Source organism: Anser anser, assembly GCF_964211835.1.
Source record: "Anser anser genome assembly, chromosome: 16".
Taxonomy (NCBI): domain Eukaryota; kingdom Metazoa; phylum Chordata; class Aves; order Anseriformes; family Anatidae; genus Anser; species Anser anser.
This window is the reverse complement of record NC_139737.1, coordinates 6,129,354-6,149,781: the sequence shown is the minus strand read 5'-3', so window position 1 is coordinate 6,149,781 and position 20,428 is coordinate 6,129,354. Positions and strand designations below refer to the sequence as shown.

Below are 20,428 nucleotides of genomic sequence, written 5' to 3'. Positions count from 1 at the left end.
TCTTACAGGCTAGCCTGATCCGACCGTCAATGCACTTCCCTAGCACTGTGCACCCTTGGGCATTATTGACTAAGAACTGGGACTTGAAAGTGTCCTGGGAATCAAAAGGTGTGCATCAAGGTGGAGAGCCTGCATTTCAACAGAACGCTCTCTCCGTGCCTCAGCGCTCTCAATTCATTAATCAGCATAGTTAATTTTAAAGAATTTACCATTTCTGCAGATGGTTATTAGAAAGATTATTACAGGGTTAATGAAAACAGTTGTCCCATTACTGTAGATGAAGTCAACAAACTTCGGCATGCCTTGTAATACAGCGTTATTGCAGACCATGTATGCAGTCAATGCCTTGTTTTCCTAGAAGAACAAAGTGGAAATATAGTTTGCATCAGATATTAAATGTGGTTTACCCAATTCGCCAAGCAGTTAAATCATTAAACAATATTGGGGGTAACAGCATTTGATATTACGTCTGCCTCTCAGCTCCTTTCTCCTGTACGGACTCAATACCCTTAAAGTTTTGCTTTTAACACTCTCTTCTGAACAATTCAAGTGTCAATAAGTGAAAACAAATACCATGCAGTGACAGCAAAACCATATAAGCTGTCTCCAGACCAGGATGTAGTATAGCTGTGCCAATTCACCTACAGAGAAATAAAGTAGGCCAATTACCTACCTGGAAGCAAAATTTATTAGCTCTGGTGCAAGTGCCTTGTTCTGCTCCCAGAACCTGGTCGAGCTTGTTTGGAGCTACCTCAGGTAGTCTGAACAGGTGCTGTGCGCACTTCCTGTAATTTAGGAAGCTCTGGGTGATGCTCTACTTTAGACGAAACACATAAACAAGATTCTACTGACTTCTGGTCAGTGGAGATCCTATCAAGCCTCTCAGTCTGGTTCCCTAGGGAAAATACTTGCACAACCGTGTTATTTGTCTGACCCAGTTTCCAGTATGCTGACACGTTTGTCACAGGTTACGTAGATGCTTCAGAGATACTGTCCTTACCAGTACTGCAGGAATTAGCACCTGAGGAGAGGAAGGAATTCTTATTAATATTCCCATTGAGAAGAAGGGAGAATTTAGCAATTCTTCATTGTGGTTGACAACAGCAAATGATTTAACTAATTTGCAGATTACTCTGATACTCCTTAGCAAATGCACTGTTTTATTGAGCTGCCAAATCAAAACAGTCTGGAGATGGCTAGGGGAGGGATGCCAGGGCACGCCAGGGTAGTCCTCAGTGAAAAATAAATGTTCTTGGTGTGGGGGAGAGTCGGGAAGGCTGAGGGAGGCTTGGGGGTGTTGCAGTGTGACTGCGGTAGAGGGCATGGGGACAGCTGGGGTTGTTGGGATAGGGAGGTGTGAGAGTTGTGACATAAATCAGTAAGGGATCAAGCTTCATTATGTCCACTTTTCTGGGAATAATTTGTTAGGAAAGTATTGAGATCTTAGTTTGAGCGTTTTTAGATATTCACTCTGATTTAACCCTTCTACAATTCCATGTATTGGTTGTACGTGGTATACCTCCTTGCTGCTACACAGCAGGAATCTGTTGTTATTTGACCCGAAAAGATCATTATGCTAGCTTTATTTGGTGTGCATTTAATAAAGTTGTAGCCATTGTGACTATAACTCATGACTCTCAGTCATTCCTCAGTGGTGTAACCAGCGATTCGGCATTCCAGTAACATCAGTTCAAAGGGGAGTATGAAAGACTCAAATGTATGCCAGAGCATTGTGACTTTTATTACTCCTCTCCTCCCGCACTTCTCTGTTAGGAAGATACATTCTCTAGCTGTAGAAATGAGAAGTACAAAGCAGCCTTAGACCTTGTAGTGCAAAATGTAAAACGCGATGTTATCTGCAGAAAGTGGACTTTAGATTCTATCAGTGCACGTTTAGCATAAAGCATTTCCTATGGTAATGTCTCTCACTTTCCCAGACTTTTACAGGCTCCAAGTGGCACACAGGCTGCAGACCTCTTTGTAATGTTAATGAATCATCTTAATGGACTGTTTTAGCAGAAACATTCATCACCTTTTGTACCACAATGATTTTTTTTGTTATACTTAAATGGTTAAGTAGGCAATAAATGCCTATCAGACCAACCACTATGGTCTAGTAATCCACCTCACTATAAATCACCAGTGGATTATTATTGTCCTGTTTAATTAACACTCTTAAGGGATTCTATCGTTGGATAGACTTTCACCTTGCACTAAGCAGGCATTAACATTTCAAGTAAGAAAAAGTGTGTTTATGTGAGAAGTGTTAATCAGTGTGACCTGGAGCTGGTCGTGGTGGGTTGGATGAAATATGTGCTTGTGTGCGTGTCTGCGCGTCCATGGGCGCTGGTTCCTTACACCGCTGTTCAATGGAAGCTGAAATCAGACCTGTAAACACTTTTTAAGTAATAGCAAATAGTTGTGGCAGTATCATCTGTATTAGGTCTTAAAGATATTTGAATATATTTAGTTGTAAATGGCAGCTCTAAAAGATATAACCACAGGAGTTGGGAAGATGACATTTTTACATTTATTGTGAGTGTACGTTTTGCTTGTAATTTCATTATTTATTTATTTATTTTTGTGGTCTAATTCAGTCTGAAGTAGTTTTAGGGGACCTGACCAAACTCTTTTCTTTTTTTGCAACAAAAGGTGAGAGGGGAAGTCTGATCCTGTTGCTCCTCTGTGAACTCTTTTCAGACTTCACAGCCAGAAAGAGTAAGCGAAGCAGCGAGAGCTCCTGGGAAAGGCAGGGGGGTCTGTAGGCTTACATACTCCTTGCAGAACAATCCCTGCAGTTCTTTTGCAAACGAAATTCCCACACTAGGACACAAGCTGGGTACAGCATCGCTCTCAGTATGCAAACATTTTTGTACATAACATAGGTCAGTGCCGTTTTCCTCCTCTCGGTGAAATATAAAGATGGCCTTTTTTTTTTTTCTCCTGTAATATAATATAATGCATTTAATAGTAATTTCCTTGTCTTTTGTCAGAAGATAAAGACATGTGAAAAAGGCTCTTGTTAATGCAGCGTTTCCCATCCATGAAATCTAATCCTGCTTTCTTTGATTTAGTTACACACGTAACACTAGCAGTGCACTTACCAACTGCACATGCTATCGGTGCCCATGCTAGCGGCGGTTATGTGAGATTAACCAAGTGCTCTATTTCCATTTCACAGGCATAGCAACTAATGCATAAATGTTGAGAGATCTGAGGTCTGTAAGAGTCACAGCTCGTAGCATAGCTCATTAAACCCTGTTTCTGGTCTGCACATCCCTGTCCTCTTGGCTTTTTATTAAATTATTTCCTAGTACAGCCTCCTGCAAATTAAAGAAGAATTAAAACTGCTAAGTGGTACACAAACACTAGATCTTTTAAATTAAGAGACTGAATCTCTTTGTATAAATTCATTCCCTGAAACAAAACTTCTGGACGATTGTCTTTCCTCTAAGATTCCGTAGATCCATTGACAGACAGAATCCTATAAGTGGAAATTCAATGTAGTTATTGATCAGAGGCAAAAACATAGCATTACAGTTTTCACTGGCTATTTTTTTTCAGATACATGGTTGCACACTAATCTGCCAGTTTTATGCTATTTGTAATTGAAAAGGTGGGAAATTATTCACAGCTGAACATGTAGGAAATAGCACAAAACACGAAAGGAGTTTGAACATGACAAGAAATTAAACTAAGCTCATTAAAGGGATGCTGTTATTGCACGAAGAACTGCAGTGACAGAAAATAAGAACATCATGGTGTGGTATGTGTGCATTGATCATACAATGGATTTTGCAAACCATTTAACAGAGATGCATAAAAAACACACACACAGTTTCAAGTGTAGGCATGTCCTGAGAAGAATCTCCTTCGTTCCCTCTAGACACACCCTGCTAATTAAATCCATCATTGCCTAGCAGTAAGCCCCAGGGTTCAATCTTTTCTGGAGCACTGTTACTATCCAACATTTTAGCTCATACAGTGGGCAGCCAAGATTTCATGTCTATGCATATAGTAGGACTCGTAGCCAATATTTCTTACATACTCTCCTCCTCTCCGTCCCCATCTGGGTACATAATGTAGATATATATTTTTTTAATAGGTAAAATTTTGACGTTCCTTTCAGATTGCTTTCTTATATTCTAGTGCAAAAACCTGTATGAGGGTGGGAAGCTAAAGTCTAATAAAATCAGGAAGCTGTGCTCCACGTAGCTAGCTGGCCATGAGAAACATCAGCAAGGATGAATATTGAATGACTTCTATAGTCCAGCCAGGTTTTATCGGAACAGGTCATCAACCAGTAGGCTGCCCGAACCTGTTCCACTGCTTCCCCATTGATTAAATATCTGGAGACATTTACACGTAGATCAAATTCTCCACAATCTATTTTATCTCAATCACACCCAAGTTCTTTTTCAAGCTAAGGCAAAAAAAGTTCCCTCCGGTGTCAAGAAAAGATGGTATATCTCCCTGAGGTACTTCTGTGCTTTGGGTTTCTTTGGAGCCAAACTATGACCTCAGCTTCCCCTGGGCTGACATCAGTGGGACTGCAGGGGGTAGAAGGGAGGTGAAGCCTGCCTGTGTGTGCCCAAATGTTAAGGAATTTAAAACCTTTTTTTTTTTTTTTTCTTTTTTTCATTTGATTGTAGAACTGACATTTATGGGGAAAGAAAGGAATAGAGGGCGTGTGAGCTTCCAGCCTTGTTCAGAAGGCTAAAATTGCTTCTGAATCTTGATACCTGTATTACCCAAGACAAGACAGATGGTTTTACATGGAATTCTCACCTGCTGCTTTCATTTCATGATTTCTACTCTTCTTCTTGTATGTTTGTTCCCAATCTATTTACCTGCTAATAATTTCTTACCCGATTGTCATGCTGCAGGCATCCTTAGCACTGTGTTCCCCTCTCCTACCTGATCTGTGGCAGTAGGGATCATTGATCCTTCACTGTCTTTCAACACAGTAAGGGGCATCAAAAGAGACTCGCAGATTGCAGGTTGAAGGCAAACAAAAGGAGACACGTCTTCAGCAGTGAGTAGTTAATCTGTGGAACTCCCTGTCACAGGACGTTTTGCATGTTAGACGTGTGCATGTACAAATCCGTAGAAGAAAATAGTCTCTGAATACAAAGTCACTGCCCCTGGTTCCAGAAGCCCTTGAGTCATAAACAGGACACTGGGAAACTGTGCTGGGAAAGCATCACTGCATGCTTATACTCTTCTCACGATGCCCAGTATTGCTTGCTGTCAGAAGCAGAACATTAGGACAGGTGAACTTTGAATTAATGAGTGTGATACTTCCTATGCTTTTTATTATGAATAGGAGGCAGGAGGCAATTCAAAGTGGTCAAAACAGGGCTGCAAAGTGCTGTGGTGTTTGCTCTCCTACTCTTCCACCTTAGACCAGGCTTGGGAGACACAGTAGGTGTTTCGTGTCTTTTGTTGCTGACTGCTCTGAAAAGCTCATACAAAAGCTCTCATCAAGGGAATGTATGTAGCAGTTTGTGAATCCTTTTAGCAATATGTTGAAGCACAGAGATTAAATTAGATTAAAACTGATGAATTCAGTATAATGGGAGTGAACTCTCTGGGATGCCTTTGCACAAAAAAAAAAGTTTCAAACACTAGTTGATCTGATAAAGCATGAACCACTATCCATATAACTCCAGAAATTTTACATTATGCTTACTATTTACAATTTCTGTGGACACAGTAATCAAATAGTCAGAAATCCTCGGTTTGCATGTAGGTGAGTTCACACTTCAGGTTTTAGCATTGTAGAGGTCACTGTAAACATTTTGTGCTTCTCAGATGGAAAGTCTGTATTGAAAATGCTAACCACACGTTAGTGGAAATGGAAGAAAACACAAAGGAAGAAAATCAATTTTTTAACTGAGTGCTGAAAAGCTGAATGGTTGGTACTGGATTTGAGAGGCACTAAAATTAGTGAAAGCCATCTGAAAAATGCTCGTAGGTTTAAAAACCTAAGGTAAAGTTGAAAACTTCTGGGTGCCACAAAGTGCATTATATAGAATATCTGCAGTTTCAACAATCAGAATTAACCCCTTTATTATAGTGCATATTCCAGTATGGTCTTTTAAACAGATGATTAGATAAATATCTCAGCTGATGCAATAAATACCTGAAAGTGCCTGTAATAAATACAAGAAATAACCTGTCTTCATTATTCAGGTAACTGCAGCTTGGTCATTTGTATACTCACATTGTTTGGGCTGATGAATTTTTGCAGTTTCCTTTCAATAGTTTTTCTTTTCTTACAAACATTTTTCTTTATGCCTCTAGACAAAGTGGTGCAATGGTTCCCAAACAAGTCAATTAATTAGTTATGAAAAGCTAATCTTTATTTGTTATCTATATTTTTTTTATGAGATGACAGTCCATATTATATTTCAGATTAAGCATTTCTGTTTTTCACTGGTGCAAAGAAAACTCATTCCTCACAAAAATAGTATTCTGTCAACTAGTACTTGAACACAAAGAAATTTAATGAAAAATGTAGCATACAGGTAACATATATATGTTGCATACATGTATAATAAAATGTCTGTAGTAGTGCAATATATGTAGTATTGAAACTAGGAGATATCTGAAAGAGTAAGAAACCAGAAGATGATTTTTTTTTGTATTATTATTATTATATATTAGGTTCTTCAATTGTAATTTTACCGAGGTGTTGTTTTTGTAGTTGTTGAGGTTTTGTTCCCCCCTCCCCGCAAGGAACGCCTGAAAAGCACATAACATTGTTCTCTAATTTCAGCTGAGCCCACCCATGCGGCGCTGTATGGCCATCGCTCCTGGTGCCGCCATACAACACTGCCTACCCAGGGGCACGTGGCCAGCACCTCTCTAACTGCCAGCCAGGCACTCTGGTAGCAGCACACAGATAAGGGGCATGAGTAGAGAAAAGGAGAGTATGACAGGTTTTTCCATGGCTGAATAACTTCTGCATCTGTGCCCTGGGGACTGTAAATCACTAGTATAGCTCACTGTACGCTATTGCTGCTCTTGCCAGAAAGTGAAGGGAGCACAGAGATGAACTTTACATCTCATTAGCGTCATTCTGCCTCAGAGCATTTATAGGCAAGAATCTTACCTAGAAAGGCAGTTGGCAAAACTTGCAGCACTGATTTTGTTTTTTAAAATTAAGATAAAAATATGCATGTGTTACACAGAAATGTTTCTCAAATTTCTCAAGTCCATTTACTGATTTCACAGTTATGAAGACTTGAAAAGTTATTGATAATTTCTCAGACACTCATCGTAAAAGTATTTTTATTACAGTGTTTCAGCATGTCTGACCTCAGTGTATTGCTTAATATATTTATTATAAGTGTGTCATAAAACACGGAAACAAATGTATCTTGTCAAAGTAAAAGTTTTCTTGGTTTAAATCTCCAGCAAAAGACTGAATGTTGTGTAATGCAGGAAAAACATTCTGTTCCTGTTGCCCCATCATAATGGAAAACTAATATGGATTAGGATCATGGCTATATATTCTGCAAGGGTTTACATTGTGAAGCTGGCAATATTTAATTTTTGAAATTAGATGTTTTCCAATGGGAGTGGAAATTGTTGAGAGTCTCTGTAAATGTTGTCTTTTGTATTATGTAAATGATTTGATTTTTTTTTTCTCTTATTCTACATTATTACTGACTAAATCTGTCACAAGTACAGTGACCTCTTTAGTTTGTGGTGTGTTATTTCTTCCTCCACACAAGGAGAATATGTACAATACAAATGTGAAGTACGTTTCTGAGGGAGGCCCACTACCAAAATCAAGACGAGGGCACAGAGTGTTAGGAAAACATTTCAGTCAGTCATCTTTTGGACCTAGAGTCTCTGAGTTTGAAGGTTATCCCCTAGTTTGTTAAAACACATTCCAATTGGGAAAAAAAAAAAAAAAAAGATAATTTCTTCCATAAATCCTCCTGATGCGTAGCTGGTTTCTCCTATTCTGGCCCTTTTTTTGTCCTATTTCTTCCAAACTGTAGCCCGAGATTTGTCTAGTTTGGCTTCCCATTTATTGTTTTCTTCCTCCTTGCCACTCTTTCGGTACTTTCCAGTGCAACAGTGACATGAAAGGATTTAGGTAATAATCTTGTAATGGATTGCTGGCCCAGAATGAAACCTCATTTCTTCTTTCCCAGGACTCCCTGGGAATCCTTTTGCCACAGCTTTTTTACCTCCCCGGGGAGATTATACAAAATTGTTCCTGTGGCCATTCATTCTGTCAGTGTGAGGAGACAGTGGGATTCCCATCAGTTCCCAGGAGCAGGCCCATGATTTCCAGAAAACGTGCCGTCAGCACAGCACTTCTTACAACAGTTGTAAGTTCTTACAACATTTCGATAGGGTGTCAGTAATCCCAGTACATACGCAAATCTGTGAAGTTATTTGGGTCCCTCCAGACAACTGGTGTGGTGTAATTGGCAAAGCTGACTTTCTATAAAGTGTTGCCTTTCTCTGTCAGACTATGCAACATATATATGAATATAATCATATATTAATATTTATTTTATGAGGTAAAACTTTATAACTGAGTCCTTGAAAAACTATATAAAGACAAAATTATTTTAAAGGTTTTCAAGACGCATTGTTTTGTTTTTCTAACTACTGTCCTTACATTTTGTGATATAATTTGTGCATATATTTCAGCAAATACAGTTTTCTGGAAGTAAATATCCATTTCAGAAAATTTAGTTTCTATAGAATAAATTTGTTTTGTAAAACTCAACTAGTTTTTAACAGAAGAATTTTAAAAATTATTTTTGATCAAAATGAAGATTTTGATGTGTTGGCCATCATAATATGGGTGAAAATCTAGAAAATCAAAGTACTTAAAATTTAAAGGACCAATTCTCTCCTGTTTGAATCTCTGAAAGAAGAGCCAACAGAGTGTAATAGCAGCTGTTCAGCAACATCTATTATTTGCTTACATTACATCACTAATATGAGGCACCCTGTCGTTAAAATGAGAGTTAGGAATTGGCACTCCTGATTCCCTTCTTAGCATTCTATAATTTTGCTGAGGATATGATCTCATCCAGCTCTCCACACCAAGTAAGAATCTAGATTGGTTGACGTGAAGGTTAGTTTTCCTTCTGGTGAAGCATCAAACTTTATTAAAAGGCTGAAAGAAAATCTTCAGCTTAATTCATAAAGAAAGCTTTAAATATTGCTGTCTTAGAACTAATGGATAGATGATAGTATCTTCAGCAACACCCTTTATGTACCGATTATTTTTCACTTTGCTTGACATGGTAAGGTCCCAATCTCGCATTCCTGGCACTCAAAACTCCCAGTGAATGGATCCAGTATGGAAGCATTCCAGCACAATGCATGAGAGACCCTTTAACATTTCAGAGTGGAGGACATGCAGAAAAATAATGAAATAATAAATTAACACTGCACCATTTTTTTTAGACAGGAACTCTGTATCTGGTAACAAGTGCTTGTCCCACCTGTCATCCACCTATGCCTAAGGCGCAGACAGGAATTTTTTTCCAGTGCCTAGAAGAGGCACTGCTGACAGCATGTGGCTATTTGTTATTTATTTATTCAAGTTAATGGGCTACCACCAAAAAAGCTTGGCTATCACAAAGGTTTGAAACTGTTGTATATTTCTGTCTAACGTCGTCCATTGATGTTATTAAGACTGATGACTGAGATGTGAGTTCTTTCAATCAGAGACTGCAACAAATATATTTTGTTAATATTTTTCCCTGACTTAATTAGGTATGTTTTTAATTATTTAGTTAAGCTGATGCAACATCCTGTAATGGATGTAGCCTTGCAGATGTAGAGATGTTCTTAGCATGTAAGTAAATGATTATAGTAAGTTATAATAATATATCTTATGTTAGCAAATTCAATAAGGGATCTTAATTGCATCAGGATCTGAGCAAAAGTTCCTTGTCTACCATTTTGCCACATATTATATTTCAGACTTTAGATAGTATTCTGTAATAGATAATAATAATAATAGTAATAAAAATAATAAAATGCTCCCCCCCCCTTTTTTTTTTCCTTGCTATAGATATGCATGGATACTGTGCATTTATCTGTGCAGGAAGACTAACCACAATAGCTATTTCTGAATAAACTGTTCCATAATAACTCCCTGTGTGGATATTCTAGTCTGGAAAAGTCACGGGTCAGACAGTAAGCTGTTGCAGAATAGCTTACTCTGCAATAGCAATTCCAGTCAATTTTCCAGTGTAGAAAAAACCCTTAGTCCACAGCTCCAAACTCTTGTTTGTGCCAGAAGATCTTCTCTTTAGAGAATAGTATAAATTTGTTCTATTCTATTCTTTAAGCACTGAAGTCCCGTTGGGATCAGCCAGGGAGAGCTTTATATTACAGAAGTTTTTATTTATGTGCACAGATTCTGTAGTTTTATTTATGAAACATTTAATTAACACCTTCTTGTAACTGTGAGCTGTATACCTTTTTGGCTGCAGGATGTCCTCAGTGCTCTTCTGGCTCAGCACTTTCTAGAACCTGGTCCTAAAAGAAGCCAGAAAGTTGCCTGGAAGAAGATCCCTCAAGCCAGGCTCAAGATGGTTAGATGGTTAGTAGTTTTCATTGCCAACAGCAGTGAATCAAAGCAAAACAAAGCAAAATGTCATACCTTCCTCCATGCCCAAATACAGAAGATGGCTTATAGCAGTGACATCCATGTCTGAGTTTCCCCAAGAGAAAAGAGTTGTCTACAAATATGCAGAAAGACTTCACAAAATGTTTGAATGGACTAAAAATTTATCCAAGAAAAAGGTGCAGAGAAGTCTTCATGAAAGTCCAGTTAATCTTAGTGCATTCAAAATTGCTTTTACAACATCACAGTAAAGCATGTTTTTGTTGGATTCCTGTTTACATTTGGATCATGGGTTTTCTTCTCTCCTCCAGTAAAAAACAAACAAACAGAAAACAGCAGACCAAGACAAGACATCTATGCTATTTTTTTATTTGGTACAATTTTACTGAGCCTTAGGACCCTCCAAAGCAAAGGTTGCCATTTATCCAAAATTGCATCACAGTGCCCCTGGCATTTTTGTGTTACTAATTAACAGTAATAACTTAATTAAAATCTCCAAATGCATTTTAAATGGTGACATAAAACTGATTTTAATCTAGGCTTCCAAAAATGAAGCAGAAGTCTGTTAATCAGCTGCCCCACCCTTTTTGATATTTGTATGGCCCACAGTACTCAGTGTCAAAATAGACTCCTACATCACTCTCTTACTTCATTTTCCCCAGGCGTTATTAGTTAATAATGAAGGTCTAAAGTCCATCCCAAGTTTTACCTGTTGGCATAAATCTGGGGCCAGGACAGCAGTGGTGGAGCATTCACATAAATGAAAGAACAGATTTTGGCTCAAGTATTTTTAATGTACAGCAGCTGGCATTTTTGGGTTTGAGGAGCAAAATCACACCTGAGTTTTCATGCTCTCTAGGATTTTGCCAACAAAAGGAAAATAAAAAATAAACAAGATGTTTTACCTTTTTCAAAACCAGAGGAAATGGTGCAGCTGTTTCTGAGAATGTATTCTATTGACCACTATGTCCAAGCTGTCACATCAACATGGAATGGAAGACATTCTTGCTTTCCAGTTACGTTTTAACACAAATGTCTTTCATTTGTTTGTTTCAACATATTTTTCCTTTAACACATTTTTTTAATAATCAGAATTTTTCCTAATAACATGTTTATTCAATGTTCAGTTAAACCAGATTTGGAATTTTACAAGTATAAAGATGTTTACAAATCATTTCATTAGATGCTATTACCACTTCCATGATATGGTGTGTAGCTACCTGAAAACTTACCACTGTTGGCAAGTGGGTTTTGTCAGATTCTTACCGTATGGACAATAGTGGCATCTGATTACTGGGAGTTGCCAAAGAGAGTGGAAGGAATTGGTTGTACGTTACTCCCAGTCCCCGAGCCATTTAACTCTAATTATTTATTTAGCTGATATGTAGAAACTTCAGACCAGGTTCTCATTTGATTCCCATTCCTAGCAATGGAAAATGTGGCAATAGGTAAGTGTTAGGCATTTATCTCTTTTAGAAATAGACAGGTAGTTGATGTAAAGGGTGGTGCCATTTATTTGCCTGATTCTGTTATTATTCAGCTGTCATGGGATTTTGATAAAGAATACAGCAGAGTTTAACATTTTGCCTGCAATTATATTTATTATTTGTATGTGAGAGACGTGTAGGTTATTCAACAGCAAGACAATCTTTGTTTTATTTTCAGCTGAGTCACTTCCATAGAGGCTTGGATGTTTCAAAATATCTTCTCTCTTTATATTCCTTCACAACATGCTCTTCAAAAGAATAATAAAAGAAGCAGAACGCCCAACTTCCCATTATAAAATCCTATTCTCATTTTCATGTAACTTTTCCAAGCCTTAAAGCTGCTGCAGCTGATTTTTTTATTATTATTTTATTTTATTTTTCCAGGGAGGGTACATGCCTACAGTGTGCAGTTCCTTTTTTTAAAACTGCTGCAAGGATGAGAAGTTGATACAGTAACTTGGACTACAGAGAGAGGGAGAATCCCTAAGGATTCAGGAGGCTTCAGGGGTGCTCTATTTTAGTGTGAGACCAGTTTAGGATTGAGAAATAATGGCTGTGATAGTATGGGGCAAGCTCAAACTTCTCAGCACATAAAATTTATGTTTTTGTATGTTCAGAAAACTAATTCTGTTTGCAGCTTAATTATTATCAATGAAACTCTTCTGGCATTTATACTGAATTGTGAAAAGACATCTTTTCATTCATTTCACTTTGTGTTTCTTTGTCTCAAAAACCTGTCTTGTCCTGCCACCCAAAATATATTATTGCCCCTAAGAGCACTAGAAAATGCTGGATCTGAAATTCACAGTAACAGAAATTAAATGAAAGTTACTTTTACTTTTAAGAAAGGCCTGTTAGTGTTTATTTCTGTCTGAGAGATAAAACAACAACAACAACAAAAGGGATGGTAACAAAAAACCACTTCCTCTCATGATTGTGACTTGGCTCTCTTTCAGAGAGATATAAATAAATATTTTGCAATAAATATTTTGCAGGTGTTTCTCCCTCCAGAGCTAGGCAAACTGAAAATATGTAAAAGTTGTTTTTTTCTTTAACTTATTTTTATTATTTATTAATTTATTTAACCAAACGTGTTAGTTAAAAGGAGGTATTTGAAGTTGTTAGCTGTTAGCAGAGAATGACTATACATCTCTCTCAATTTCTTTCTTTCTTTCTTTTTTTTTTTTTTTTCCCCCCTCTGGGCTTTGCTCATTTGAAAAAGATCAGTAACTTTTCATGTAAGTGGCAGGTGATAGGTCTGGCTCCTGTTTCATCCTAACTTATTCATAGTAAAATCTGCTGGCTCACAAAATGTCTGTCCTTCCAGCAATTGTCCAGATCACAGCCAAGGGAGCCGGAAAGAAACTGAAGCTTGCTGGAACATAGTAGGCATACTCCCAAGAAGCTCTTAAATGCCTGGTGGGGATTTTGTTTTTCCTGTTCTCACTGTAGTTTTTAAGCTTCCATCTATCTCCTTAACACTTCTAGCTGGCCCAAACACTTCTGCTTGCACTGAATCGCTACAATTTGGAGAGGTTTGTCTTTTTTTAAGCATGAGTGAAAGACAGGATTTGACATTAATTGAAAATAAACCTATCAGGTCCACTGGTATGCCTGCCAGTCCACTAAAACAATTAAGGACAGACCATTTGGCGAGAAATACTTACATGACAATCACGTAAACTTAATGTAAGAGATGAACTACACATGAAAAGAGGAAAAATCTTTTGATAAGGCATGCTGTGAAGAAAAGGAAATAGCATACTATATATTTTATATAATATTTGTTCTGCTGATGCAGTGCTTTGTATATAAAATGTCAGAATCAAGCAATTTAATAAGTTGGCACTAAATAAATGCGCATTTTTGTACTACATAGCTCTTTTATTATGTACTATGTAATGATTACAACAGCTTTTGATCCAGATAGGCTCCTCTTCAACAGTTAAAGAACATACTTAGAAATTGGCATTAGACATCTCATACAATTTCACAACACAGGTTTTTTCAAAAGTATTCTGATAAGAGCATACATTTATAACAGGAGGCAATCCTAAGGGGATTATCGGTAATAGTCTGTCTTTTAAAACAAATCTGAAAGTGTTTCATTACTTATAATATCTGTTTTATCAAAGATGTGAAATTATATTGCAGGATTTAACAGCTTCCAAGTAGTAATCTTCTGTATTCCATCTGTGGTGCCCTCTACTGCACATCTTTGTAGGAGCAAGACAACGCAGTTGAAACTGCATTCATTGTACTGCTTTTTCACATTTTTCTTTCCATCTTAACATTTAATAATGTTTTAGTATTTGTTTTCCTAGTCATTCTCCCTCTAATTCACATAAAACAGCAGTCAGTATTTGCAATTGAAAAGCATTTTTAAAAAATAAAGCAGAGTTTATAAAGGAGAAATAAATAAAGAGGTCTTTAGTAAATGAACATGCTACTTCATTTACTGATTGTTGTTCATACACTGGTCATATTCTTGATACTAGTTTATGTGTTTACTAATACATATATAAAAATGTATATATATTTATGTATATGCTTGTATATGTATATATTTGTATATTTTTTTATTCTCTCCTTTGTTAATTCTGGCATAAGCATTGAGAATTTTGGTCCTGCTTTTTTCCAGTTGCTGTTTGCTGCTTTGAAAAAGGGGAAAGGTATTAAATTAGTTCCTCTCAAGTTGATATATCTAGTTTTGTTTGCAAACTGTTGCTAGGGGCAGGATATAATGTTGTCAGTCCTATATCAAACAAAAATCTGATTTTGATGTTGAATTGTTGGAAAGAGCTACAGAGTTTTTACACAAATATTTCCGGAGTGATCTCAAGGTACCTAAAGGCCAAAGATCTAACATGAAAGAAATGAAAAATTCAATTTATTAATTCCCCTTTCTTTTGCTTGCCTCTGTTAATTGAAGCACCTTGTATTCGTATCTACATAGCCTGAGGCTTTCCTCAAATAAATCAATGCATAATTTTTTTAATTACCTACTCAGGCTGGAGTTGGACTGCTTACTCTTGTCAGTACCAGAGAAGAAATGGAACAGAAGGAGAAACATGCCATCTTCAACATTTTATGTACTATGTCATCTAACTTGCTAACAACAGGCCTAAGCATCACACCTTTAGAAGTGCTGTTGGTGAGCTAGATACAGCACAGCTTCCAGCATTACTGACTGCTGTGGGTAAAAGACAATGCTATCAGTGGCGGGCTTATTAAGATTTTCTCTGGAAAGAACAAGTCTTTAAGATGTTTAACTCCTAAGTTACTGCTAATACTCAGAATGACTGCTTTCAGGCAGTCAGTTGCTATGACATAGTTAGGAGTTGAGAACAGTCTTTGGCGTAAAAGAACTGCGAAGGTAAGGCTGTAGGCTTCGGCCACCGGATGGGAGCTGGCCTCGCACTGGTGCATGCCTTGGACCCTCAGGTCTCCCAAGAAGTACTGTGTTTTCTCTTTAAATTTTAAACAATGCCTACAAAAATTTCTGATGAGGAAGAGACTAGAATTTTTGTAGGCAAACACCGAATGAAAACTGGCATGAAGTGCACCAAGATAATAATCACATGTGGGGTTTCTTTTCAAATTCACAGTTTATCTCTCGCTTTGTATTGTCAATTTTAAAATGATGCCCTCTGGCTGAGGACTCCACATGAATCAGAAATGTCCTTGTTCGGCCAAAAGTCTTAGAACATTCAACAACTTTTGTCTTAAATCTTGACTTCCTCAGAAGCCAGTGATTCACTACACTTAGAATTTCAGGCTGTTTGTTCTGAACACAAGTTTATAACAGTGTATTAAAAAAAATATGAAAATATATCCTAAGTCTATTCTAAATCTTCTAAATGCTGGAGGCAAATTATAAAAATAATACTAAATATTTAATCTCATTAGAAGTTGAATTCCATTTAGAGAAAGGGAACTGATTTTTTCAGCTTGGTATTGGGACTTTCGGCTTTTCCAGACTTCTTCCAGCTAATGAGAACAATCAGGAAGAGACATTTGATACTGAGGGAAGAAAAAAAAAAAAAACAAAAAAAACTTTTTTTTCCAGAAAGGACAAGAAAAGTATCGATGAGCCATTCAGCCACTTTCTGGCCAGTCTGACCAGATTTATCCCAACGGCCTCAAACATTTGGGTGCTACAGATGTTGTGCTTAGACACCTGCCCCACGCAGCGGCCCCAGCGCCATTTTGGGGTTCAGGCTGTGGCGGTCAGTCAGGAAGGGCGGGAGAAGGACCCCAGCCGTTAGGAAGGGCGGGGCCAGCTGCTGTCTGTCAGAAAGAGCGGGAAAGGACATTGGTCGGTCGGGAAGGGCGGAAAAAGCCATTGGTCAGCCAGGAAGGGCGGGAATAGTCCCTCGTCAGCGCAGGCGGGCGCGGCCGCTCCCGGCCCTTAACAAGGGCGGGAAAAGGCCTCGGTTGGCCAGGAAGAGTTGGTTTTTGACTAGCTTCTACTGTGACGCTCTGCTTTTCCTGACCAGCTGGCCCTTCAATTTGACCTCAAAGAATGAGTTTTAGGTCCAGTGGCCAGAATAGACTTTTCTAATCTGTCGGTCTCCTTGGTCCCTTCTTTAAAATGGCTTCATCCCTCCCGGGGAGGTTGGGCTGGTCTGCTCCAGGTGCCATGGAGAACCACAGTGTGTGCTCCTCTGCGGCGCCAGTGGGGGACGAGGCTGGCCTCGGGGAAACAAGCGTGTCTGCTCATAGGAGCCATGTCCCTAGGTAAAAGTTGTGAGAAGCAGCACTCGTGCTAACTTTCTGTGGTGGTAGTTAAGTTGGTAGTGCTTGTGCGAAAGTGAAAAACACACCCCACCACAAAAACACCAGGGAGAAGCAGCTTTCGTGCTGTGCAAGCAGCATCTCTGTTTCCTCAGACTTCTCAAAAAGTCTGTAGGTACAGATGGAAATGCCGAAAATAATGACAAAACAAACACATTGAATGTCACTAACAAAAAAAAGACTGCTCCCATGCACAGTGTCAGCCCCTGAGGCTAAAAGAGACAGGGAACATCTTAGAAGTATTTTAAGAGCAAAAAGATGACAATAATAATAAAATGACTTGGACAGTTCTTGATCTTTGTGGCAGGGTATGGGAAATGGTTCTAGCCATTTACAGTTCTGGATTTTGGAGTGTATTCGTTTATTACATTGCAGATTTTTATTTGTAACTGTTTCTCTTGTGTATTTTTATTATGCTTGCTCACTACAGGTACTATAAAATCAGTCATTTATGCTCTTAATGTTGAAGTTGGTTTCCTCTGCTATACAGAAACTAGTATCTATTCATGCTGCAACCTGTGAGAAATGAGCAGAGAAACCCTATGAGATACACAGGGCCTGCCCTTCTCAGCTCAGATTTCACCATTAACTAAACCAGAGTGTATTTTAAGTAGGCATACTTAGCTGGTATTGCGTGTTCGCTTATTAAAATTCAATTAATCTCTGCAAAAGGAGATGAAATATCAGCAAGGGGTACAAAGAAAATTGCTGTCCTCTTCCTACTTTGTCACATTTACAGCTTCTGTTGGCCAAGAAATGAGGAAACTTTGATGGGAACAGCAAACTCAACTTTCAAATCCTGTAGTGAACTTTGAAATGTCTATGGAATTTTAAGACAGTTACAGTGAATGGAATGAATAAATAAGATACTTTTGAGTATCAAAACAATGGCATGGTTTAGATTTCCTAGCAGCCTATCCTTTCAGCCATCTGCCTCTACATATTTTTGTTATCCTTAACTCTAATTTTTGTTAAGTTGACCTGTACTGTAGTCAGTTTTGCTGACCAGCAGACCATTTCCTCTCCACTTAATAGAATGTCTATTTTGGATATAGCAGTAATATGTAGGATTTGAAGATGAAGGAACAGACCATGAGTCTGAGAGTCAGGGTGTCTTGTCTCTCTGTGTTTGCGATTATTCATCTGAATACAGAAAAATATTTTTCATTGTGTTCATTGAAAAATGTAATCTTATTGGGCAAAAATGTTAGTAATACTAGTAGTTTCATTTAATATGCAGATACTACTATGAATAATGTTTTAAAAGAAAAGGTTAATATTTTCCAGAAATTGTTCTGCTAAAACTGGATTCTCTCTCTCTCTCTCTCTTTTTTTTTTTTTTTGGTGAACAAATAGTAAGCGGAAGCTGAGCTACAAAATGGAAGAAGTATATTCAGCTGATAGAAGAGAGCTTTAATGACACCTCATTATTTTTTAAGGAGACTCATAGCTAGGTTTAAAAATTATTCTTGCTGATTTTGTAACAGCAGGATAATTCATTCAGTGTGGTCTGCACTGGTATTGACTCATCTTTTCTTAGTATATTGCTTAAAAACAAAATTGGACTTTGCTGATAAATCTTTGAACTAAAATATTTTTTTCCTACTCTTTTAATTCCTACTTACATTTACAAGGGAATATAGTACAGCTGTAATTTTAAGGACAGCTGAAATGTTGGCATCAGATTCCTTATGAAAATAAAAAGCATCTGTCATAACACTGAGACCAGCCTGCAGTTTTGATGTAAGGGATCTGCTTGCAAGGTTACTTTGTCTTTTCAGGTGAAAGATACAGATTTTATTCTTTTCACAGCGCATCTGTTGAGATGAAGCCTTTGTATAATTAAAACCCTTAACAGTTTGTTTATGGCAACAGATCAAAAGGTTAATGTGCAATGGTACAACAGGATGTATTTGTACTGTTGAACATTTTAAAAATTTACAGCATTTAAAAACAACTTAGCTCAAATCATAGCCAAAGCCAATATTACATCATTTAAAGTAAAACATTAATCATTAGTCATGAAGCAGCCAGTTGGTCTAAAAGTTCATCTGTTGAAAAATTTGATGGTTTAAGGATTGAATAGAAATGTAGTTTTAATTGTGTTCTCAGTTATGCATCTAAAATAGAAAATCCAATATTTTAGGGAAACTAAGGAAAAGAAAATTCAAAAGCAAGCATTTTTGATCCCTATGTTTTTGAAACAAATATATTCTTAAAGCAGTTTTGAATTAAATGGATTCTGTAGGGATGAGGGCAGATGATCAAAATGCAAAGTGGAACTATATTTAATCATATGAATTGTATCATTAATTTTCTTTCTTTCAGTTCTGAAGTTCTTGAAGCAATTGAAAATGTTATTCAAGATGTACTTGAAAGCTTGTCCAAAAAAAAAGCACCTGTTCTCACAGTAACTAGGAGATCAGATTGGAGGAATATTGAGTAAGTTTTATATATTTTAAAGTCCTGCCTTATATTATTATAAATGCCATGAATATAAATTTGTTTGTATAATGTCTAGAAAAGTTAATCTTACGTAGTTCTGTAAGTATTAGAGTTAATAAATAGTTTGGCTTCTTAAAAAAAATAATGGGCAAATAAAAAGTGATGCTTAGTACTCAATCTGCATAGACAGGTTTTGTGCGTTTAGTCAAATAACAGCAGACCACTAACATAAAGGTGAATGTAAAACTTGTTTAAAAGGGGTCAGAAAGGAAAGAGGACCTAAATGCATTCACTTTCTGGGTGCAGTAGAAAACAGAAATGATAAGTTGTATTTGATTAAAAAAAATCTCTTTTAGGCTGGAAACAATTGCTAGCAATTTCATTTTCCAATCAACTTTTTGTGCTTCCTGTTTTCTTTTTCTCTGCTTTTCTTTATGGTATCTTATTTTTTCAAACGATAGTGATAAACTTATCCTCTTTGTATTCTTCAGAGAAGATACTTTTCTCTTACCTTGTCTTTGTGTCTGTATACTTTTCCAAGTCCATCACTAGCCAAATAAAGTAAAACAAGTTTTTGAATTGTTGTCTAAATTTCATATCTCATGCCAGCTTACCCACACAGGATCAGAGGAAAAGCAATCTGTCCTTTATAACACAGAGTTGTAGAAGTTGCCTGTGCAACAGTATTTTTCCAAGGCACTCATTTCAATTGAAAATACCTGAAACTGAGAAAGTAATTGCTTTCTATAATATGGAAGCAAAAGGATAGAGGAAGAAAAAAATCTATTTCTTGTCTTGTAATGGCTTTGGGCATCAGTGTGTTAAAGGTTATTTAGATCAATAAGATTGCAGAGGTGCTTGTAAGTGGGCACATTACAAACATTCAGATTGCAAAAGCACAGCAAACCTCCCAAGCATTACACTTCGGTGAAATACTCATTTAATGAGAACAATAAATTTCTGTCAGTCAGAAAACCTGAAGGGCCTGAAGGTAATCAGTTAACTGAAATGCTTGTGAATTTAGTCATTTCTGCCCTGGTAGCTTGACAAAAAGTGTTTCACTCAGATGTCTGTAAAATTA

General features: G+C 37.3%; 1 protein-coding gene across 2 annotated transcripts in view; it reads left to right on the top strand.

The window, feature by feature from the left end:
• SPO11 (SPO11 initiator of meiotic double strand breaks) overlaps nucleotides 1–20,428 on the top strand; it is a 331,627-nt gene that overhangs the window by 299,792 nt on the left and 11,407 nt on the right. For both annotated transcript variants that reach the window (XM_083801833.1, XM_083801834.1), the window contains one exon: nucleotides 19,231–19,344. In XM_083801833.1, the coding sequence (XP_083657959.1) occupies nucleotides 19,231–19,344 (114 nt within the window). The remainder of the gene's footprint in view (nucleotides 1–19,230; nucleotides 19,345–20,428) is intronic.